At 41.8% G+C, this 24,990-nt stretch overlaps 1 protein-coding gene across 4 annotated transcripts in view; it reads left to right on the top strand.

Annotated features, from left to right (window-relative positions):
* The window catches only part of LOC117557501 (zinc finger and BTB domain-containing protein 16-A-like), a 98,670-nt gene that overhangs the window by 22,674 nt on the left and 51,006 nt on the right, over positions 1 to 24,990 (top strand). The window contains exons 1-2 of one of the 4 annotated variants that reach the window (XM_034233375.1): positions 1,443 to 1,587; positions 4,326 to 5,637. In XM_034233375.1, the coding sequence (XP_034089266.1) occupies positions 4,415 to 5,637 (1,223 nt within the window). In that variant the 5' untranslated portion in view covers positions 1,443 to 1,587; positions 4,326 to 4,414. Of the gene's footprint in view, positions 1 to 1,442; positions 1,588 to 1,963; positions 2,284 to 4,325; positions 5,638 to 24,990 lie in introns of those variants that run through there. The other 3 variants (XM_034233376.1, XM_034233377.1, XM_034233378.1) reach the window with 3 other exon arrangements.

The following is a 24,990-nucleotide window of genomic DNA, read 5'->3' as shown; positions in this document are numbered from 1 at the left end:
CTGAAGAAAAAATAAAATGGCATTAGTTTCTTTAAATCTAATGGGTGGTACTTTCTCCCGTCTTACAAAAAAAATCTAATTTCAGGATTTATTAATGTGCTTAACTTCGGTATAATTGAACATTATGGATTCATTTCCACTGATTAAGTTCTCGTCCTTTCTTGCATGGTTTTACATTTCCTGAACAGATCATTGTGAAGTTAATGATAGCCGTCTCTATCATTGACTATTACAAATACACAAATGTATATATTGTAATATTTGGTATTTGCTGAACAATGTGCACATTTATCTAAATTGTACTTGTTTTTGTTTTATTGAGAATGTTACTTTAATGTATGTTTCTATAAATATATGTATTTGATGTTTTTTTTGGATATTTTTACTTTAACTTCTTGTGTTTATTCCAATATTATTGTTATAATTATATATATATATGTAATCCACTGAGACCTGTTGATATGGATAACTATTATCTATATATATCTATCTATCTCTTGCAATAAAGCCATTTTAAATATTCAGAATAATATATTGACTAATCAGAATCAGAATGTTTGAAATCCTATTTTCTGATAGTTAAGTACAATTTGAGGTAATTCACTCAAGCATTCCCATTTTATTATACTTTATATTGTATATATATTCTACTACACTACATTTTTTCAGAAGATAATATTGTACTTTTTCCTCCTGAATTCATTTCCCCCACTTTATATACTTGCAGTTTATTAGCAAATACAAGATATTAACACACTTACAAATGACCATACATATAATTGGAGGTTAAGATATCCAGCAGCCTCAGTATATAAATAAATTAAAAGTAGCTCCACAATCAATATTGCACTTTTTACTCCACTGCATTCATTGTTTCCACTGTCTTTACTTTTAGATTATTAGCGAATACAAGATATAAACATACAAATAATGATATGTTAAGATATCCAGCAGCAGTACATTAAGTATTTAAACACAGCATTGTACTTTTTACTCCACTTCGTTCATTTTTTCCACTGTATTTATTTACTAGTTACTTTTAGATTATAATAAAAGGCATGAACAAACTTACAAATAAATATAATTAGGCTATAGATAAAGATATCCAGCAGTACATTAAGTATTTAAACACATCATTGTACGAGTTACTCCACTACATGTATTATAAGTACAGTAGCCTACTTGAATACATGTCCATTATTAAATCCCACCATGTGTAGCCTATATTTCCTATATGACCACAATGCGCCTCGTGCAGTCTGATTACTGTGCATTCAAACAGCTGGAGGGGTGGGGGGGGGGCAGTGTCGCTCACCTTTCACTGCCGTACAGTAACACAGCCGTTTGACACGAGACAGCCCCCTAGGTGTCTCACTTTCTCAGTGTGTGTGTTTATATATGTGTGTGTGTCTGCAGCGCGAGCCGGCTGCTCGTCTGGCTCTGTGACGTCAGCGCCGTGTTGATTTGCTAAGGCGAGAGAAGAAAGGAGTTAGTGCGTGTTGAGAGAGCGGGTTTATGCGAACTGCCTTACTATGCTGTAGCCCCGCTCCCCTTGCACTATCCCGGATCAAAAAACGTGCAACTTAGGTGAGTACTAACCCGGGTTAACAGCTGCTGTTTCCCCGGTGACAAGTGCCAGGTCCGCGTCTCTGCACGCGCACACCTCTGTCTTCTCTGTGTACTTTAATTCACCATGTGCGTATTTTGATGCGTTTGAGGGGATTTGTGTTACGTTTGTCCCCGTGCAACCTCACGCTGAAGTTGAAACGCGACTTTGGCACTGAGAGTTTATCCGCGCGCCGGAGCGGCTGGAAACAAGTGTTTTTCCTGATTGCGCTGCAAGGTGTTGAAGTTTGCATTAACGTGTATTGTAGAGATGTTAAGGTTGACGTAACCCCCCCTCCCTCCCCAACCTCTCGCTCTGTGTGTCCGTGTGGTTTAGTATGCTAGAGATCGCAGCGCGAGGACGTGAGGTCTGGCTCTTTCCCCAGCAGACAGACAACATATGACGCTCCATGTCACTTTACCGGACACATTTACACGCGTTTTCATGCGAAATTGTGCCCTTTTTAGACAGCGACACTGTTGCCTCGTCCTTGTGTCTCCAGACGCACCAGTGTGGCTCATTTAGCCTTGATGACATCATGATGAGGACTCTGGTCTTTTAGCCGAACACAAGCCCAAATACTCCCTCCGTACTGTACGGTGTGCATTGATTGACAGGCTTTGATTGGTTACTGGTAATCGATGTGCAGTAGCCGCGCGCTGTGAGGTGGGAAACTGGTAACAGATGCAATGGCAAATTGATTTGTTATCGAGACTGTCTGATCCCTCTCTTCCCCCTTTCACTCTCTTTATCCTTCCTCCGGATAATTCCTCCTTCTCATAAATGTTAAACACATTTAATTCCGCCTCAAACAAAGTCCACCTGTGCGGGAGATTCTGGCAGCTGTCTGTCTACTTTTTTTTTTTGGAATAGCTCTCTGATTGTCTCCCTGTAGCATTTGGCGTTCTGCACATCGCTGTGTGTCTGGAATATTGAACGCTGTTTATTCGTGTTGTGGCTGGGTCGCCAAGGCGCGCGAGGCAGACAGCTCGTGATCAGATTGATTATGCTGCTTTCTGTGTGCTTATTGTCAGCGGGCTACATTGTCCTCCAGCGGGGGAAACCTCTCCTGCTTAATGCACTTAATGTACTGTGCGATGTTTTGCATAATGCATAACGCGCTGTATAATTTGTCTGGGCAATATTAACGCTGTCTAGACGCGCCGTGCTTTTTTATTAATAGAGAGCTGGTGAAGTCTTCCCCCCCCCCCCCCCCCCCCCCCCCCCCAAAAAAAACAGGAACTTTACATTGTGCAGCCACAGCTTGTTGGAGCGCAACAAGTATAGATAATTTACGGGGCCATAAATCGCAGCTATTGGCATACCTGTAATAATGATAATGTCTGGTTTTAGGCATGACCTCTGTGTACTCTGTGGTTTCACCATTACCTGATTTTATCGATGTTTATCAACTGTCCCCAAAAAAGCCACAAAGAGTATTTTGAATCCCCATCATTTTGCACATGTTTGCATCATTTACAACCGCTTAGATTTAGGCTTCTGTCTGGGAGTGATATTATTTGTTTTTTAAGTAAAAGTCTCGATATGTTTTCAGTGTGTATTGTTCTCAAACGGGGCGGAAGGAAATAGAGAAGTGCTCACAAACTTCTCTATTTGTTGGGTAAAGCAACAAAAAAAACTGCTTGGATGAAATTGAAATGAAAATAAGAATTATTTTCCAAATAGAAAATGTGTCACATGTTGACTAAGTTGATTAAAGAATTGGACATCAATGAAGCTCATCCACAATGTGGGTCAATGGAGGCACTTAGCCATTCATTCATTCACCCATTCATTTAGAGTATATGAAGACTGCTTCTTTAAATTGTAGCAATGAAGAGAGCATTGTCTCAGTGTAGGTCATACTGACGGCTGAATGAACAGGAGACAGTCCTTCATGTAAAACACATTTAAACTGCGTTGGTCAGAGTGTGCTGCAGATATCAAGTGAAGCAACATGTTGCTGTGTTCTAAAAGGAGTTAACACACACACACACACACACACACATTTATTTGGATATTTAGCAAATGAGAGCAGGGCGTTTGTTTCTGCAGCTTTGTGTTCTGCTGCCATCCCTTTCTGGCCGCCGCTCTCTGCTCTGTGATGAGAATACTGAGTAAGATGCTATTTAATTTCAGAAAGGCTGCGGACGGCCTTTGTGAACCAAGCAGCAGCAGTGGAGAAAAAACACAGTTCACACTTGTTTAACTGTGTGTGCGTCCCCATCAGATAACCAAATGAAGACCTCTTTTTGAACATAACACATGTCGGGGTGATTGGTATGCAGGGGGAGCCTGTTGGACGGCGTGCAAATTGTCTCTCTTCAGAAATCTACAGTCAATACTCTCCGCTGATGTTGAGAACAATGCGACTGCAGAGTGTGTTTACCATCCCTGCAGGATGTTTGCAATTTGAAACTCCACTGACCTCACACATACCATTTAAGACACAAACAATGGTGGACTTTCAATACATGCATTGGCAAATTCACAACATGTTTTAGGAGCAAAATGCAATTAAAGAATCTGCCTTGCACACTTAATTTATCCACGTAGGTGAAACACAGGAGGGTAATAAGAGTAAAGCAGATGATTGTTTGGGGACTCGGATTGAATTTCCTATATTAATTTTTTGGGGAAAAGATTGATTTGCAATTGCTGGATTTGAAACATAAAATTGCATCAGCAGAACTGACTTTTCTTTCCGCTCTCCTTCCAGGTTTTATCTTGTTTACAAAGATAGCTAAAATCACGGCAGAGCGGGGAAGGCGAGCCTCATGAGTTGGCCTCGTGGCTTGCATCGACACAATGGATTTATCTAAAATGGGTATGATCCAGCTCCAGAACCCCAACCATCCCACCGGCCTCCTGCTGAAGGCCAACCAGATGCGTCTGGCGGGGACTTTGTGCGACGTGGTCATCATGGTGGACAACCAGGAGTTCCACGCTCACCGAACTGTCCTCGCCTGCACCAGCAAAATGTTCGAGATCCTCTTCCACCGCAGCAGCCAGCACTACACCCTGGACTTTCTCTCACCAAAGACTTTCCAGCAGATTCTGGAGTACGCTTACACTGCCACGCTGCAGGCCAAGGTGGAGGACCTGGACGACCTTCTCTACGCCGCGGAGATCCTGGAGATCGAGTACCTGGAAGAGCAATGCCTCAAGATCCTGGAGACCATTCAGTCCTCGGATGAGAACGACGTGGAGGTCGGAGGCAGCGCGGAGGAAGAAGACGACCGCAAAGGAGCCAAAAACTCCAAAAAGCATTCCATGGAGGGGTCTTATCTGACCGGAGCCCAGCAGATGGCCATCATGACGGGAATGGTGGATCAAAGCCCGTCTGTTTCCACTTCTTTCGGCATGTCCAACCTGAGTCCCACTAAAGCTGCCGTGGACAGTCTGATGAGCATCGGACAGTCTCTGCTCCAGCAGGGCTTCGGCGGGGAACATCTGCTCCACCACGCCAACTCCAACCAGCTGATGACCGAGATCAAGACCGAGATGATGCAAGTAGACATGGGAGGCAACGGCCACGACAGCCCGCCCAACATGGAGTCCAGCGCCTCTAGCAACGGAGAGCGAATGGGCGAGGACAGGAACCGAGACGGACCGGGAACCCCGACCAGGAGCAGCGTGATCACCAGCGCCCGCGAGCTGCACTACGTCCGCGACGACCAGCAAGTTGACATGAGCCAAATGGGGCTGGAAGCAATGGCGGGGATGACGGAGAAACATCTCGCCTCGCTCTATTCCCTTCCCGTCAATCACAAATCGGACGGCCTCATGTCCATGCCGGCGGCCATGGCAGCGTCCATGGCCTCTCAACTGCCCATGTCCCCGGCCCTGGCCATGTCGATGGACTTCAGCGCCTACGGGGCTCTCCTGCCGCAGAGCTTCATCCAGAGAGAGTTCTTCAGCAAGCTGGGAGAACTGGCGGTCGGCATGAAACCGGACGGCAGGAACCAGCACGAGCGATGCAACGTGTGCGGCGTAGAACTTCCAGATAACGAGGCTGTGGAGCAACACAAGTAAGACGAGTTTGATTGTTTTGTTGTTGAGTTGCAGCTGCTGGCTTATTATTTCATTATTAACATGATTGCTATGGGTGAAAGGGACTCCATGTTAACACTTCCACAGGTGTAAGTCACTTGTTTTTCATTAGGAATCAAAAAGTACATATTGTTGGTGCATGCTCAGTGGAGAAAACAGGAATTTAGTTGTTGCATTTTCTGCCTTTATCAGTGATTATGACGAGTACATCACATTTGTATTGGTGTTAACAAGTGTGCATCGTGTCCAGCAGGAAAGCCAGTCTTTTGGCCTCATTTTAATGAATAATGCTCATCACCATGATTGCTATGGGTAAAAAGGGACTCCATTTGAAAACTTCCACAGGTGTAACGGCCCGTCCACTTCAACAGCTTCAAAAACGGTTTCCAACGCGTCACCCCATTCACTTTGAATGGGGTGACGTCACTTTTCGCCGAACTGCATTGTGGGAAGCAAAGCGGAGATTTCCAGGTATCTCAGGCTTCAAAAGTTGAGCAATGTTCAACTTTTGAATCTTCTGAAGCTTTCGGTGGAAGCGTCAGCCAATCAAATCATATGCCAGTACAAGCTCTAGCCAATCAAACCGCTGCTTGTGTGTCAGGGGCGGGAGATTCATGTGATTGGTTGTTGGTCGAGCTTCAGACACGCCGAGCTCCAAGCTTTTTTTGACGCTGTAGTGTGGACGGGCCGTAAGTCACTTGTTTTTCATTAGGAATTAAAACAAATATATATTTTAAGGCTCAGTTGGTGTCAAATAGAGTAAGTTTGTTCTTTATTTTCTGCGTTTCTTAAGCTAATGTCCCTGGTAAGTGACTATGACTTATTTGCAGCACAGGTAGGACACGTTTCTTTATTTTGAGTTGCTGCTGCTGGCTTATTATTTCGACCTTGGTGCGGCCGTTTGTTTTTTCTCTAATGAATCACATTTTTAATGGCGTTTGCAAGATTACCTCAGCAGTTTGTCTAGCAGAGAGTGAAAGTCTTAAGTCGTTTGGCCTCACAAATTCAGACACCTTTTTTAATAATACTTATTTACATGATTGCTTTGAGTGAAAGGAACTCAATTATAAGGTTTCCCTCATGGGAAGACACCTGCTTTGTACTTAGGAATGCACAAGCACAGCTTTTAAAGGCATGGTTAGTGGAGAAAATATGTTGTTTTTTGCCTTTCACCAATTTTGCACGTCAGTGATTATGACGAGTAAATCAAATGTTTATTGGTGTATGAAATGTAAGTCTTTTGGCCTTAACATTTGCTAACACCTTTTTAATTATCATTATTAACATGATTGCTTTGGGTGAACATGGACTCCATTTGAACACTTCATTCATTAGGAATGAAAAAGTACATATTTTTGGTGCATGCTGAGTGTAGAAAACAGTCATTTAGTTGGTCCATTTTCTGCCTTTCTCAGTGATTATGACGAGTTAATCAAATTTGTATTGTATTAACAAGTTTTCATCATGTCCACCAGAAAGGAGAGTCTTTTGTCCTCAGAACACCTTTTGAATTGATTGCTCATTAACATGATTGCTTAGGACGAAAGGGACTCAATTACAACGCTTTCAACGTTGTAAGTCACTTGTTTTCCATTGGGAATCAGTTAGTGTCAAATAGAGTACGTTTGTTTTTCTGCGTTTCTTAAGCTGATGCTCCTAGTCAGTGACTATGACAAGTAAAATCACCCGACCACACACATGCAAGGTATAACTAAGTGTCCTCTGTTGATGGACACACGCCTTATTTCTGTGGCTCAGACTCGGAGCTGCCTCCAAACCAAACAGCCGGCTCAGGTGACTGTTGTCGTAACATTGTCAAAGCCCATTAGTCACGCCTTACAAGAGGTGGGCGGCAGCTATCACACACACTTACCAAAGTGGTTCCCCCTCATACTGGCACCGAATCCCCTCCCCTTTTCCCATAACTCACGCAAGAGGGGCGCCTTTATTAGCTCGATCATTAGAGCAGACGGTCAGCCCAGGAGATGAGAGCTGAACCCGGGCTCTGAGACTCCGAGGTGGTTCCAGGACAGAAGAGGCGCAGTAAATCAGTGCAGATCAATGTATCTGAATAAAGTAACGCCCTGGAAACAGAATACTCAGATATTCTTAAGAAATGCATTTGTTAACAAGCACCTTGAGGAATTTACTTGCGTCACTTCTTTGTGGATATTGCACAGTCAGTGTTTCTGTGAGCGCAGGCCTTTTTACTCACTGGAAGGCCACCTTTTCACCCTGTAATGTTTGCTTGAATCAATAGGAATGCACAGTGTTTAAAGTTCACTTGAGGATTTGAATAGCTATGCTCTCATACTTGAGCCAGCGTCTTGGTATGCCTGGTCCTTTGAATCTGTCTCAGTGTTGTCTGTATAATGAATATTACAGAATAGCGTTTGCACTCTAAGGAGCTGTGACTTTACAGCGATTAGTGTGCAGTGTTTCTGTTCGTACTGAATTTTATACAAGCGGTGGAATCAGAGACTTTGTAGTTTTGGTACAAATCTGTGTGGCCTTGATGAGTGCTTATTATTCTGGGAATAAAAGAGGAATTTGTTCATGGTTTGACACTATGTGCCTTTTGAAAAAACCGAACAGCAACTTTAACATGCACTAAAGCTTCCTCTGTCATGTAGTCTCCCTGTGTTTTTAAAGGACCGGCTTACAATAGTCTTTCTTGAGAAAAAGTCTGGCGTGTGAAATGGTTGCCTGTGTTTCAAGAGGAATTTCATCAATTCGCTCAAGCTGGGAAATCTTGTATCAAAGGAGATTTCCAGACCGTTTCATGCATTGATCTTCCCGCTTCTCCCCTAGCATGCTAATGGGTTAATTTAGGCTGGTTGATACACCGACACGACACTGTTTAATATTGTACGCGCTGTCCTGACAGCCTCCTGAAGTGTACAAATCAAACATTGCATCATGCACATGAAAGGTCCGCTGTGAGAAGCTTGATAATTCAGACGATCCTTGTGTCCTCACAGATTCCAATGTGGGTCATTTGATAGCACATCAACTAGTCTTTTGCTTGTGTTTCCAAACCGGTCACCTGGTTATTTTGATGTTTTCATCAGTCGTGGTAACTCGGACTAATTACACATCACTCCCCCAACAGCCACTGTGTCAGGGTCACCGCTGCCTCGGCAACACACACATAAAAAAAGTTGGCAGAGTTCACTTGGTGCAGGCAGGTCAAGTCAAACATGAGTGTAATTGTTTCCAGATGTGGCATGGGGTCATTGGTGTGAGGTGTCTATGTTCAAATGAACGTACCAGAAAGTACCCACTTCCTGTCTGAATTGAAGTCTCTGCTGCCTTTCATTCCTCCGTGCCCTGGATCGTATCATAAAGAAACACCCAGACTGAATGCATTGTACAAAGGCTCCACAAGTGGTGTGTGTGGGACGGGGTGCAGACATATATTCAGGGGGGTAGGACTGGGTATTGTGACCTTAACACTCAGTCATTAAACGTCTTGTCAGATTCATAATTTTTAGCTTTCTCTTTCATTAAAATGGTCGAAAAGGAAATAAAAAATATACACATTTATGTTTATTTACGTAAAGTCACTGTGTGCTTGGAGAAAGTGACCTTTTTAAAGCTATCGATGACTCTTCTTTTCTGGAATCAGTTGTGAAACCCAGGTATTTTATTTGTATACAGCTACGATGAATGCTTACTAATTATAAGGAAACTAGGCAATGTGGCATGTGAGGGATGGAAAATAGAAGACAGAGAAATATACACGCAGAAGATGTATAATTAAAGAAACAAAGGTAACGTATTGGACCTAGTATTTGTCCTGTTGCCTTTTGAAAGGCCATGTATTATACAGTAGCTATACAAGAGTGATTTTTAAGGAATCTTAGCAATGTGAGTGAACAGTATCTTGAAGTAGGACTGAGTATCTTAACCTTCACACTTTCCGTACGGATAAAAAGCCTTCAGTCCTTGAACGTCTTTTCAAAATGCAATTTTTTTCTTTGATCATAAAGCTCCACAATGACATCAAATATGTGTATATGTAGGTACATTCATGGCTGCTTGTGTTCATATTGTAGAACTTTGGCTTCTGTTTGGTATCAAATACGTGTTTTTCTGGTATCAGTGATGCACCTTTTGGACCTAGTATGTATTGCAGCTTAATGATAGGCCATGCATCACAGCTACCATACATGTGGACTGCTTCTAAGGAATCTAAGCAATCCCGTCTGACCACAACAACTCCCCCCCCCCATCTTTCCTCCAGCAGTCCAACCAACCTCCTCCCCCCCTTGACAAGCCGGGGATGTATTCCTTAAAGGAAGGCAGGGTGACTGCTGTTACTGAGGGAGACAGGATTACAGCAATATTTTAGTAACCCTTGCTCTGAGAAAATAATCAACCTCAGGAAAGGGCCTGAGTGATTATTGGGGAAATACATGCATGATGCACGGGGCTAATTCTGCCATGGGGAGGGGGAAAGAAAAAGAAAAAAGGCTCCTCTGCTTGGTATTCCAAACACAACATCCAATTCACGGGAACTAGCCTTGGGTTTATCTCTTTCACTTAATCGTCCATTCTCATGCAAATGACTGACCCTCGCTGTAATGTACATCACATAAGTGAAAAAGAGGCTATTTTAAAAGAGAGCTTTTCCAGCATATAGCCGTTAAACATTAGTGATAACATCAAAGCTGTCTTTTTGGTAATGCAGCCTGAAGGGAGAGGAGGGGGAACATGATGCCAATAAATGCCTGCCTCTAATCTCCGTTTTTGCTATTTTTAGTAGTGATGGATGTATTGGGGTACAAGGTGGGAGTGGTGGAAATAATCACCCCTGCATTAACCTCGGCACACGCACACACACTCTGTTTTTTTTTTTACACACAGCAGCAGCCAGCGCCGCTCGCTCTTCCATTTCCTCTCCTTTTGTGGTAGAGGGGTTTCGGAGGGGTCTAATACCTCGGGGCCCAGGTGTTTAAACAGTGGGCCCAAGGCTCTTATCTGTGCATATCAGAGAGGGACAGATAACCCCTGGCACTCCCTCTCAGTAAACCAAGAGCAGATTCACCCAGATAGCGGGGCCATAGCGGTGGTTGCAGGTGATAACCATGTATGCACACACACACACACACACACACACACCACATACACACACACACACACACACACACACACACACACACACACACACACACACACACACACACACACACACACACACACACACACACACACACACACACACACACACACACACACACACACACACACACACACACACACACACACACACACACACACACACACACACACACACACACACACACACACAGAGGCCAGAGGAAGGTATACAAACTGTTTCCCTAACACACACTGACCACTATTAACCATTAACCAATGCCAATGTCTAACTGGACATTAGCAAACGGGTTTTCTACATTTTCCTTTTTAAAAATAAAACCAATTTGTCTCTTTGAAAGACAAACCATTTGTGTTCCGGTTAACTGTGCAACTTTTGTGTTGATAGCATCCATAGTATAAATCACCACAATCTGTGTTACACCCTTTTTATAGAACTTAACCCGACATAAAAACATTTAGAAACCGTTCAATTTCACCCGAGTGAAACAGGAAGTATTAGTGTCTCCACTCAGGAGATACTGAAGCGTAATGCCTAGTGTCTGTTTTGTGTGATTGACACGTGTCTTTCACAATCAGCAGTGCTGGTTTCCTCTTCCTCAGTTCCACCTACCCTCTTTTTTACCCATATGTGGGTTATTTTAGGAACTGTAGGAAAGACTGAACATTGTCAGGCTGAAAAAGGACATTTGAACAGTTGCAAATCAAGCAACTCTTCTGATCAACCTTTGGCAACTTATCCGTCTCTATTATTTCTCTATTAAGAGGCTGTCATATGTGACTCCTGTCTAGAGCAAGGAAAGGATTGGTAGCCGTGCATTAGAGATCTTTCATGGGTCTGTTTGGTCCTGTATCGCTTTAATTTTGTCCGAGATTTCTAAAAGATTCAAAGGTTTTATTGTCAAATGCACATTGGCTAAAGTTGTCTACATAGAGCAACATACAATATGCCTAAGACAAATCAGAAATAAGGAAGTGAAATAGTGCAAATGGTGCAAGTAAAATGCAGGAATAGGAATACATGTTCTGCATGTTGACCCAAAATTAGGATGGGATCCAAAAACAAGGAGTGGTTGTTCCCGCTGCTCCATTTGGGATCTTGGTTCTTTGAAGTTTTTTGGAAAATGAAAGATAATTGTGTGTGCTTCGCTTCATTGTCTCCGTATATCACCTCTCAGTTGTTCAAGCTTCTGATCCTGTAAAACTGTGCAAGCTTCTCTTTTCCCCCACTTCCTTGAAAAGAAGCCCGTCAACAAAGCATCCATTACAAGGCAGTGGATTACCCTCTATTTGAAATCACTCAGTGAGCTAAGTCTCCGCGGCTCGCACTCAGAGGTACAGTACGTGTTGGTGTAATAATCCAATAGCACAAAAAGCCTCAGAAACACCTCTCCAGGAGAGAAGAAACTCAACCCGACGTCGGCAGAGGGCTTATTCCAGTCTGGCTGCCACATCCTCTCTCTTTTCATCCTCTCACAGGTGCTTTTTGCCCTTATTGGAGTTGTGGTGTTTGTTTATGCCCCTGAGGAAGCGGTGCTTTGACCGGCCGGCGCCGAGGCAGCTGCTGGCCGAGGCCCAATTATAGACAGGCTTTAAAAGGCTCTGGTTGAACCGTAAAGATTTACACCGCCATCGCTCTGATCTCAGATCTGGGCTCTGTCCTCACTGTCAGGATAGGGAGATGTATCGATTAAAGACTTAACACGGGGGGCTACATCATGGGGAATGGACTACACACACACACACACACACACACACACACACACACACACACACACACACACACACACACACACACACACACACACACACACACACACACACACACACACCATCAGTGCAGATCAAGCTTTTTATTGTCGTGCAGGTGGCGAGTCATCTTCGTAAATCTGGTAAAGCTGCTTTTTTAGAAGGAATGGGATTGTTTCTTGGAGAGAATTGGAGGAAAAATAGAAGTCACAACAGAATTTGAGCGAAATAATTTGAGAGGCTTTTTCATTCAAATAGCATGTTAGGCTATTGGCCATTAGCACCTTATTAGCACATGACATAAACACACACACACTTTTAGAACAGATTGAGCTTTCTTTCCTTGTGCACTATCGTCAGGAGACAAGTCCTCTCATTACATCTGGTGAATATGCTTATTCAGAACCAATTTATCAGCTGTATTTAAATTTGAATCCAATGTTGCATCACAGCCAATTCCATTGAAGGGGTTTCTATAGCCAGTGTAGTATTGCCAAGTTGTAAAGTAAATAATCAATGTGGATGTTTCACAATGTATTCGCCCAATGTTTCCTGATGGACAGTATCTTGATTTGGTAAAAAGTCAGTAGATGATATTTAAATTGTATTCCAACACAATATGCAACATTGACAAGTTCTCTAGAACACAATTAATCAATCGGCATGTTTTCAAATATATTAATCTGCTGTTAAAACACCTCCCCTCGTTATCCCGTATAAACAGAGACTTCACAGTAATATCTTCAGATGGCAAGTCGATCCGGCTGCTTCTTCAAGAGGAAATAGACATGTTTTTATTCAGTGTTAGCACTTTGAATTGTCTCAGCGTCTGAAAATGTGCTATATAAATAAACGTACCTTAAATTACCTTTTTATTGTTTATTTTCTGCGGAAAACGGAAGGGCACAACCAGGGAAAGGAGGAAGAGGAAGAGGAGGAGGAGGGGGGGGAGGCAGTGTTGTATAGACAGTGGCGATGGCAGTGGAGGGTGGTGATCTAATCAGCCACAGATTAGATCACCACCCCCCTCAGATAAGGGTGGAGGGAGTCAAAGTTAGCAGCTGCCTCTCAGACTGTGCTGATGCGCTGTGGCAGGGCCGCGGTGAAACAAACACACGGAGGCCCCTCTCTTTGTCCCTGTGGGGGGCTTGGTCTGCAGGGAGGGATAAGGATAACATACTGTACTGGAAGTTGGGCTTGTGTGTGTGTCCATGTTGGTTTTGTAATGGGGGAAATGGTAGTAGGGAGGCTCATGGGGAGTACTAATTACAGCCAGTTATCAGGTGACATGCAAATGTGTTATCGGCCTTTTGACTTCCTGATGTGTATCTCTGCTCCCAGAAGTGTTGGCAGGGAGAGATGGAGCAACTGTTTCAAGGATTCAAGGCTTTTATTATCATTTGCACATTAGCTACAGTGTAGATATGACAATGACAATCTTAGGGCACAGGCCCCTCCAACAGTGCAACACAATAACACAGATAAAATAGTGCAAGTAAATACAATAATATAGTAGAAATAGTGCAGAATAGTCTAAATACAAGTCATTGGAATATTGATATAAGTTGCAAACAGATGAATGTTATGGATGTTCTTTCAAAAGTTCAGGTGTTTCTCTGTAAAGGCATTAAAGGGGCCTTACATTACATTGCATTTAGCTGACGCTTTTATCCAAAGCTACTTACAATAAGTGCGTTCGACCAACAAGATACAACCTTGAAGAAAACAGAATCATATAAGTACATCAGGTTTCATAGAGCAAAAACATTTCAAGTGCTACTCAACTGGCTTTAGATAAGCCAGCCCTTTATTAGTATAGAAGTGCTTTGTTAATAGTTCTATCGCTCGAAGTGGAGTCGAAAGAGACGAGTTTTCAGTCTCCCCCGGAAGGTGTGTAAGCTTGTAACCTTATTCTGCGCATTGGCTGCAGCACCGCTTTTCACCCTCTGTCTGAAACCAGAGCCCAGTCTGCTCTGATTGGTAAGTTGGCCGGCTCTGTTGTGATTGGTCAACCTGCTTAGAGATGTCCCGCCCCCTTAGCCTATCACGTACAATGTGTTGGAGCGCTAGCCAATAGGAGTGTTACATAGGGATGTCACCGTGTTCCGGAACTTTGGGATTTTAGCCTCTGCAGACCATTTACATGCACACTAAAGGGAAGGGAAACCCCAACAAGCAGAATAGGGCCTCTTTAAAATTGGTTATTTAAAAGCATTATTTTTTTTAGATAGGGGTCTAGATATGATACAACATTTCAAATGGACTATGGCAATATCCAAATGTCAATGAACGGATATTCTTATATAAAACTACATCTTTATTCATTTTTTCCAATGATAATACGAATGTTTCATTCACCTTTTTAGATATTGGAAATCATATCCCAATTACAATATCTGTCAAAAATAATCGCATTAAGTTATTTTATCCAATTTTTGTCACACAGACACATGGAGAAGAAGTACCACCAAATAACACCAACAATGTTATATCTTTAAATCCTGCAGCTCCTCATCTTCTCTCCTCTGACTGTATTAAGGTGCATGCATCATTGTCAGCTTTCCCGATAAAAAAAGAAAGTCAATAGATTTGGGATGATCTGGCCTTGAAGCTGAGTGGGTTTTAGTTCTAGTTCACGGAGCCCTTCCCTCTGTTCTCCTGGACCCGAACGCTCTGGGTTCTAATCCCATCGATATCCCATTAGCATCCCCTCTCTGCGTGCCCGCCACATGAAAGAAGATGTGTCGGTTCCCCCTCTCTGATTCTATTGCTCTGGCAGACCGTAAGGAGGACGGCCACAATGAGCAAATGTGCTCCAGCCAAAAGGGCCAACCCAAGTGTGCTGCGAGTGTGTGTGTGTGTGTGTGTGTGAAAAAAACCTGCCCCTGCCACCTCGGAGGCCCCTGAGCCTCCCTGGGAAGTATCAAACCGGAGCTCTTCCAGCGAGAGAGCTTCTAATTAGCCTCTTTGTTGCTACTTGAATGGTTAGCCAGAGATTGGCGAGGGGCCCCAATGGAGTGATACCAGCACGCTAAGAAGCTGGTCAGAAAAAATGTGCCCCTCCCCCCCAAAAAAAACACCCCATTCTCTTCACCACCACCTGTCACAAAGGAGCTCTCAGGTAGGAAACTGAGGCTAGTGTGAACAGTTTGAATCCATCTCTTCAGAGAAACATGTGGCACAACAGGTGAATGCTATGCTAATGCTAGCTAAGAGGGTCTCCACAATTACTAAACATTTCATATCAATATGGTACAATATTGACATCGTAGAACGCTTGATACTTGTTATTTACGTGTTGAAATACAATTGTTTTTTTTAATATTATGGAGTATGGGAGTATTATATGTTGGAGTATTATGGAGCTTTAATCAACAAGTGAATGCTAGGCTAATGCTAGCTAATAGGGCTGCACAGTTACTGTACATCTCATAGCAAAATGGAATGGTGCAATATTGCAATCGCAGAACGCTCGATATTTGGTATTTACGTGTTTCAACACAATTTTAAATGAAGTATTATGGAGCTGCAGTTGGTGCTTTTATCAACAAGTGAATGCTAGGCTAATGCTAGATATTAAGGCTGCACAATTAGTAGTAGGAGAGTGGGGTAAGTTGAGCCATTTTTGAGTTATGCAAGGAGAAATGACACAGTAAAAATGAAAACACACCTATAATTCAGGATGTCTCCTATCAATGGCAATGATAATAATTAATATTTGATTAAGGGCAGTTAAAATATTACTTCTTTAAAAAAAAAAAGAAGTCTTGTGGCTCAACTTGCGCCAGGGTTAGGGGTAAGTTGATCTAGGTCAGGGGGTAAGTTGAACCACTGTTCAAACCTGGGCATACCTATAACAAATCTTAAAGGTAACTATAAACAATAAATAACAAACCAAATACAAGCTTAGTTTTTCAAATATTTTTTATATAAATTTCGATTGGATTGATTGTTAAAAGGAAAAGTAATCATACAAATGGTGATACAATTTCATACATCTTACCAATCAAACACAGGGTAAATTCAACTTGAAATGTAGCCTACAATGAGCTCTTATTATCAACTTGGCCTACTTTCATTCATTTCTCCATTGAAAAACTGGCTCAACTTACCCCAAGGCCCATGGTTCACTTTACCCCATAGCCACCATTTTAGAAAAAATAGTCTAGCATTACAATTCAGAGTCATCTTTAGCTTAATGATTCACATGGTTTAATACGCTGCCAACACATCAACATATACAATACATGACAGCCGATATAGCTAACATCTAGAAAATGTACTTTGACAATTTTTTGTAAAAACGTTACCAGACCACAATGAGTATCTCTCTTTCACGGGCAATGAGAAATGGGTGGAGCTTGCATAATTTCTGGTCACTTGATTACAACTATAAGGCGTTGCCTGGTTACAGGGGGTGGTTCAACGTACCCCCTTCTCCCCTACATTTGTTTGCAATGTTGAAATTGCAGGACGCACAATAGTTAAATCTGTTAAAATACCAATTTGAATTATTCAGCGATGCGGAGATATCATCAGGTGTATGCTAGGCTAATGCTAGCTATTAGGGCTACACAATTAATGGTAAATGTTATCGCAATATGGAAATCATTTTCAATATTCGTCACCCTAAGTACCAGATTTATTGAAAATAAGTCACTTCAAATGTTACAATACAAGCCAAAGACAGGATGGTATAAGGAGATGACAATACCAGCTCTCAAAAAGTAAAGAAATAATAATATTAAATAGATAACGAGATACAAAACAGAATATGATACAGAATATGATGAAACGCATATTAAAACAAAACATATAATCACACTTGTAGTTAGTTAGAGCTAATTTGGTCCCATTTCCTGACGTTTTGTAACCTGCGTTAAGATTACAAAAGGACATCATTGCAGCTACCTGTCATACTTTCTTTCTTTCTTTTTTTAAACATTCTGTCCAATCTTTCCGTGTGTCGTGGCGAGCGTCGCGAATGAATGTCAACGCGACTCGCAGCTTTAACACGTTTTTTAAGCTTCGCTGTAATCCAGCAGGGATCAGTTGGGTAAATCATGGCATAAAGCTTAAAACCATAATTGATTTATGTATTTGCTGACCGAAGACGCCCAGAGAGATTAGCAGAGGAAGAGAGCTGATGATGGATCGCCCGCCCCCCCCGCTTCACAGGAGGTGGGGGTCGGATTCAATTGAAGGAAGATTTGTCTGCTTGAAGAGCGAGAAAAAACATTTGCAGGAGAAATGAATATATCATGAGAAAAAACACCAGTCTGTGTTTTTTTAAATGGTTTCCCAACAATTTGGAGTTGTTAGGGTTATCAAATAGAAGCTGATTCTTTAATTGTTTTAGGGATGTATTCCAATATATAACATGGTGGTTTGAAGGAATTAAATATGTTGCATTATTCAATTTAATGTTTTTTTAATGTAGCCAATCAATTCGACAAGCAAAAAGATAATACAAAAATAAGTTATAATAATGTATAAAACACAACAATTTATAATGCGAATAATTATAATAAATGAAAACCCTAAAATATTTGTATAATTGTTTTTTTTAATAAAGTTTTTTGTAATTATTGTAAAATGGAGGAACTGTCTTGAAACCCAATTTCCTCCTGAGTGTTATGAATACATAATAATTATAAACGAATAAATAACTAAGTGAACCGTTATCCAAGTTACGTGTGTGTGTGTGTGTGTGTGTGTGTGTGTGTGTGTGTGTGTGTGTGTGTGTGTGTGTGTGTGTGTGTGTGTGTGTGTGTGTGTGTGTGTGTGTGTGTGTGTGTGTGTGTGTGTGTGTGTGTGTGTGTGTGTGTGTGTGTGTGTGTGTGTGTGTGTGTGTGTGTGTGTGTGTGTGTGTGTGTGTGTGTGTGTGTGTGTGTGTGTGTGTGTGTGTGTGTGTGTGTGTGTGTGTGTGTGTGTGTGTGTGTGTGTGTGTGTGTGTGTGTTACAGCATCATTTGTAAGGTCAGCCCCAGACAGCGCTGGCAGAAATGATGCTGTTTGAGTCATGACATGTCAGCGCCACCCGCCTCAGCGATCAGTCCAGGAAATGGAATGGCTTTTTTTTCCTGCTTATACTATCCCACTCTCGCCTTTCGAGGCCCTGGGACAAACAGACAAACACAAAACAATCTGGGAGCGGTCAACAGAGACCTTGGAGACGGCTGACAGGCGGACGGTAAACAAGACGGAGAGATTCATGATGTGTCAGTAGAGGAATTCATGGGCGGATTATGGCAGGACGAGCGTCCCATGATGGTCAAATGATGGTTGCTGTCAAAAAGATCATCGGGGAACATGTGGAGATTATGACGTGCAATAATTATACTGAAAGTGTCATAATCTGACATTATTTCCATTATTGTTATTATTTTACACACGTTTTAATTAAATAACGCCCCAAAACCACTCCAATGTTGTCCATACAGGCTATGATGCTATTAAACGTTGATTAACGCAGCATATGCAAGTCAGCATCCTGCAGTTTCTAATAGCTGGGGATCCAAACTTTACATTTCTAACATACAATGTGGGGTACTCAACATTTCCAGGTTCACATTAGGACTCTAGAATCTGGCCAATAGGCTGGTTTGTTTCCTTGTTCCTTATCTTGAATGTTAGTCCTTGTTTTTGTTGCAAACAAAGCTTCTCTGATGCAAGAGGCAAATGTTTTCCAAATGTTAATTATAACAAGTCAAAGTTAGGCTTCACTTTACTCGAGTGAGTCAACAACAAAAAGCCTCTTGTACATACCCTTGTCTATTAACATTCTAAATCAATCACGAGACTCCTTCATGTCCACAATATCATTGACAAGATAGCAAAAACCTCACAGAATTATTTAACCAAAATATAAAGACAACTAATTATACAATTTCCGCCGCAGTTTTCTCTCCGTATTCTGTCTATTCGCCCCCTTCCTTCCCTGCTGGTGTTTCATTGCCTCCTGTGAGAGTTGGTGTGAGGCAGGAGCTTCCTAACAGGTGTTTTGGGTGCTTATCGCCCTCTTCTTATCTCTGGCCCTCAGCTTCCTGCCTCCTCTCTCCTGCAGGCCTCAGAGAGGGGATATATTTCACTTAGCCTCTGACCCCAATCCTTCCGCTTCTCTCTTCCTCCCCACCAGAAGACGTTTCATCGCCGTCACGTGATCTGACTTTATTTCTTCTCCTCGGCTTTTTTAAATCACTCGTAGCCATCAAGGGATGCTCAAATGGAAGATTATTGAAGAGAGGGCTAAAACTAATTATCATTTTATTTAAAAAAGGTCCAGGTCACATTGATTCCCTTGATTCTTGTTCATAAAACACGGTTCATTGAACATATTTTCTTCCTCATATCCACATATTTAATTATCTTTACAGTATTTATTCTACTGTGTTCCACTAATATTTTATGTACTGTATGTATATATCTTTCTAATTCCTGCAATTTACTTGAACCATTTCATTTATTTTATGGCACTATGTTATGTATGTTGTATTGTTGGAGAAGATTTCCATGGCCAACGCTGTGACTTTTGTCCATATGTCAAAGTATGTGAATCCTTATGAATCATACATGGTAATCAAGGTTATATATATATTATTAATCATTTAAAATGTAAGCCCTATAAATGAACGGCTCACAGTATGTTGAAAGTGAACAAATGCAAAATATTTGAGTAAATCAACAGATTGATTCAGAAAGTCTTACATTATTATAAACATTGATTTATTTTCCCAATAAATGACTATTTTAGCCCAATATTATGCAAAGAATATATATAAATATTCAAATAATCCTAATACTTTAGGGAATCAAGGGATTTAGATTGATGTCAAAAGAAAAGGCAACTTAATTGATTATCAATTCATTCATATTTTGCTGAATTAAGGTATAAGTTCAGATGTTTGATGTAAGTATCATGAAGTCCCGTAACAGCCTCAATATAAAATCAAGTGGTCATCAAACGGTTATGAAGAAACAATGACTTCAATTATTATCAAAAATGTTGTTTTGTCCATTATTTTGCAATCAATTAAAGGTGGGGTATGTGATTTATTTCAGAAACACTTTTTGTTATATTCCATGGAATGCTCTTAACATCCCGATAGCAATGAATATTTCATCAGTGGAAGCCGTAGCGCTGTAAAAAGCACCTCCAATCATCTGAGCCGGCTAAAGTAACTGGATGGCCTACCTGCCTGTCAGCCTTCCATCTGGGCACAAACTTACCTCGTGCCCTCATTGGTCATGTGCGCGTTCCTGTGTGTTGGAGGAGGGGCTCTGTGAGGAAGTGGCAGATTTTTTCCGGTTGTGTATTTTCACATTCTAGCGCACTCGAGCTGCTTTCTCCAAAATTACCTACCATCTTTTTGATTATACAAAGGAATGGTGTAGTTCCATAATATTGTAAATAAATAAATATTCCAAATACTTGAGTGTATCCAGATTAGGGCTGCACGATTTGGGGAAATAATGTAATTGCGATTTTTATGACAGATATTGTGATTTATTTTTGAAGAGACCCAACGGAAGTTTAATGTAAAATGCGGCCATAACTCCGGCTAGGAAGGTCGCATCAACGTGCTCCCGTCTCTAGCACCCCGCAGCCCGAGCTACGAGTGAAAGAACTACACTTACATGAAACTTCCGTTGGGTTGCTTTAAAGTCAAGCTTCAGTTTAAGATTCTCCCTGTAATAGAAACATGTGATGGAGCATTACTAACCTGACTCAGATGGTTTCACCAAAGCATCTAAAGCTCCATTGGAAGCCATTTGGAAAGGGCAGGCACTTTCAGAAGCACTTGGCAGGTGATTGGATCAATCTGTCTATCACCTTCTATCATGGGCCACTTCTGATTGGTTAACAATGGCTGGTACATGTGGAGCACAGCACTTCTGATTGGTGTGGATGACTGACACACAAGAGAAAAAAGTAAAAGCCCTAATCCAGATCAAAGCCTCAGAGTTGAAGGGTCTGGATTGTTGAATTAATGTATAATGTCAGACGTTTGATATCAAAGTCCCATAACATCCTAAATATAAAATCAAGTGAAGAAACAACGACTTAAATGATTAATGATGATTATTAATGATTATCAAAATTGTTGGCTTCAGCTTTGATGCCGTTTGGAGTTTGATCCGTCAGACGTGATTGGCTGCATCCCCCCATAACATCCTAAATATAAAATCAAGAGGTCCTCCAACAGTTCTGATGAAACAATGACTTGAATGATGATCAAAATTGTCGTTTTTCGGGCAATCAATTAAATTGTATTTTCACCTTTTTGATTATACAGAGGAATGATGTAGCTCCTTAATATTCTAAATAAATACATATTCCAAATACTTGAGTGTATCCAGATCAATACGGAGAGCCTTAAGTTTCTCGGTTGCTATAGCTTTAATGCTGTTTCGGAGTTTGATCCGTCAGATGTGATTGGCTGCATCCTCCCCCCCCCCCCCTCTGTTTCCCTCCATCCTTTCCCTGGAGTCTCACGCGGGGACAAAGGCTAAAGTGTCCGTGGGATGGGGTTGTGATGCTGGTTTTTTGGGGGGGGTCGGCCCCCTTCGGAGGACCTGACGGGGGTTTAATCCCCATTCTGAGTGCGCACATGGGGGAGAGCGCCCGTAGTCTAACACCCATGAGAGGGTCTTTTGTGAGCTCTGTTACAGTAGGATGGATGCAGGGGTTTCAGGCCCAGATAAACGCCAGGGTCAAACAGGCCCCCGTTATTTACAGTAGGCCCTTTCATTGCCTGAGTGAAACAGGAGCCCCTGTTTGGAGGTGGAGGTGGAAGGGGGGTTCACTGTTTGTGCTCAGCCAGGCCTCCACTACAGGTCAAAGGTCAGGGGGGTTACAGACCTGACTTGTGAGTGTGTGTGTTGGTGTGTGTGTGTGTTGGTGGTGGGGGGATTCATAGGGATAAAGAAAAGGTAAAGGGGTGTGGGGGAGTTTGGCTTCAGAGAGATTTCCTGTCAGAGTTCGGATTGTTCACTGAGGGTTGAAGGACAGTTTTTAGCATGCCGTTGAGCTTTGGTACAAGCCATCCTATTATAAGACATTTCTTATTAACTATGTCCAAATGTACACAAAGTTGTTTTCTTACTTGAAGTTGCAGTTATACAATTAGGAAGTCCTTCAAGTCTCTATTATTAGTATTTGAACATAAAGTCATACGCCAGGATACGTGCAAAACATTCGGTCTCAATTTTACTTTCAGAAGTTCAGTTTTAAATATTGTTTCTAAAAGCATTCAGAAATCTATCCCGCTATCCCACAAGCATGGGACATTTTTCCTGAACACAGGTCAAATGAACACACACACACACAATAGTATTATTAATGTTGTTATTGTTATTTGTCATATTTGTATTGTACCGTTTGTATATATTTAAATGTTTTGGTAAGAATTTACTTGAATTTTTTGAAAGTAGTTCTATTGATGAAATGCCTCTTACTGAGTTTAAGCATGCACCACTATACACTACACAATATCCTTGTATGTGCAAACCTACTTGACAATAATCCTGATTGAGATACCATTTAGCATTAGTACCAAAATCCACATATGCTACAATCATCGGCATTTGAATTTGCGCGGGACATTCTTCAATAACGCTTGCTAACTTTCCACTAAGTTTCACTTACATGTGCAGCTCTTGCAACTGCAGTGTTTGAAGTCCTGCTGCAACACAATGTGAGGAGTCTAAGAACTCTTTATCTTTGTCAGGGTGTTGTTCTGGAAGGTGTAAATACAACACCGTCACAAAGGACTTGCATGCTCACTTCAATTGTCCTGATGTGACTCTGCAACCTACAAAAGCACATAAAGAACATACACACCGTGAGAAGGAAGTGTTAACAGTAACTCGCCGTAACTTGATCCGTTAGTTAGGTCATCTTTATTCTCACGTGACATTCAATACTCTGCAATAATGTTCTGACCAAAACCCAAATGGTCTCAGAGCAGGTCTTTCACCTCTAAGTAGTCGCTGTGAAGTACATTTATTAAGCTTTCCGTAATCTTAGTGTCAACCTTCGATATTATGACTCAAGGAAGGACGGTTTTGGGGGGGGACATCCAGTACAATAAGGACAGAGGCGTTCAATCCCAGCGAACGGATTTTATTATTTTTACTCGGACAATGACCAGAGGGGTTAAAGGTCAGCAGGCTAGGACTTTACAGATCAGGCGGGATGTGGTGGGGGGTGTGCAGAAGTTTGGTTTGACCCCCCAACCTCTCACCCCTATTGTCCTTAGAGAACACAAAGGACTGTGTCAGAGTTTAGTGGTCAGCGTCCGGACAAACTGGAAGCCGCCGAACGGTTTGAATCCGGCTGAATGTCCGATCAGGAGACAAAGGGGAAAGAAGGACAGTTTGAGCAGGAGACTTGGAGCATGGACTTTTTTCTAATGTGATACATAACGATGCACATTTTGGCGAGCTCAATATCGAACTGTACTTGTATTCCTTTTTCAAAGGTAAAGGAATACAAGAGAAAATGACAAAGGAGACAAAGACAACGGTTCGTTTTCTCAAACTGCTTTTCCCAAAACGTTACAAAAGATTGTATTTGTTCTCTTTCTGGTTTCTTATTGATGACATGATTAGTTGGCAGAATCGTATTTTTCATTAGGTTTTCATCGATGAAATGACCAAGTAGACAAAGGCTTCTCCAACATCTTTTCCCAACATGTAGAAAGAGCAGAAGACCCTTTGTTCCTCTGGTGTTTTTTCTGGGGTCGAACTAAACTAACTTTACTTAAGACTATCTTACAAATGTCTCTTCCTGGGGCCTCATTTAGAAACGGTGCCTACGCTCAAAAGATGGCGTACGCCAGTTTCTAAGCAATGTTTGCCATTTATAAAAAACAAACTTGACGGGAAAACGTGCGGTCCTCCACGCAAACTCTGACCCATCCGTATGCGGTACGCACAACAACGGGAGAGACGAGAATCTGCGACACCGTTGGCAGAAGGAAGAATGGAGAGAAATATGTGGAAATAATACCATCAATAAAACGTTACCTCTCATTTATCATATATGAAGAATTCATTTTCAAACATTGATTAAAGCCAATCTTAAAATGATTTAACAAACGCCTGTTTGCGACTCCTCAGTGCACACAAAAACATAACTTGGAGACGCAAATTAATGCGGATATGTTATTTAAAACCACCTCGAATGTGTTGTGTTAATGTTATGAAATGTTTTCTCATAAATGATGCGGTAAGCAGGAGGACAGCATTACGTCTAAACTGACGCCATTTTGCATTTCTATAGGTTGTAGATACGATCATGGTTTTATATACTATCATGTTTAATCAGGGCGGTGGTGGTGAAGTCGATAGGGACTTGGCTTGGCAACTGGAAGGTCACCAGTTCAAGTCCCGGCAAGACCAAGTGCTACCGAGGTGTCCCTGAGCAAGGCACCGTTCCCTACACTGCTCCCGGGCGCC

The sequence above is a fragment of the Gymnodraco acuticeps genome, unplaced genomic scaffold (genome assembly GCF_902827175.1).
Source record: "Gymnodraco acuticeps unplaced genomic scaffold, fGymAcu1.1, whole genome shotgun sequence".
NCBI lineage: Eukaryota > Metazoa > Chordata > Actinopteri > Perciformes > Bathydraconidae > Gymnodraco > Gymnodraco acuticeps.
The sequence above is the reverse complement of the archived record's forward strand: the minus strand, read 5'-3'. Positions and strand labels throughout refer to the sequence as shown.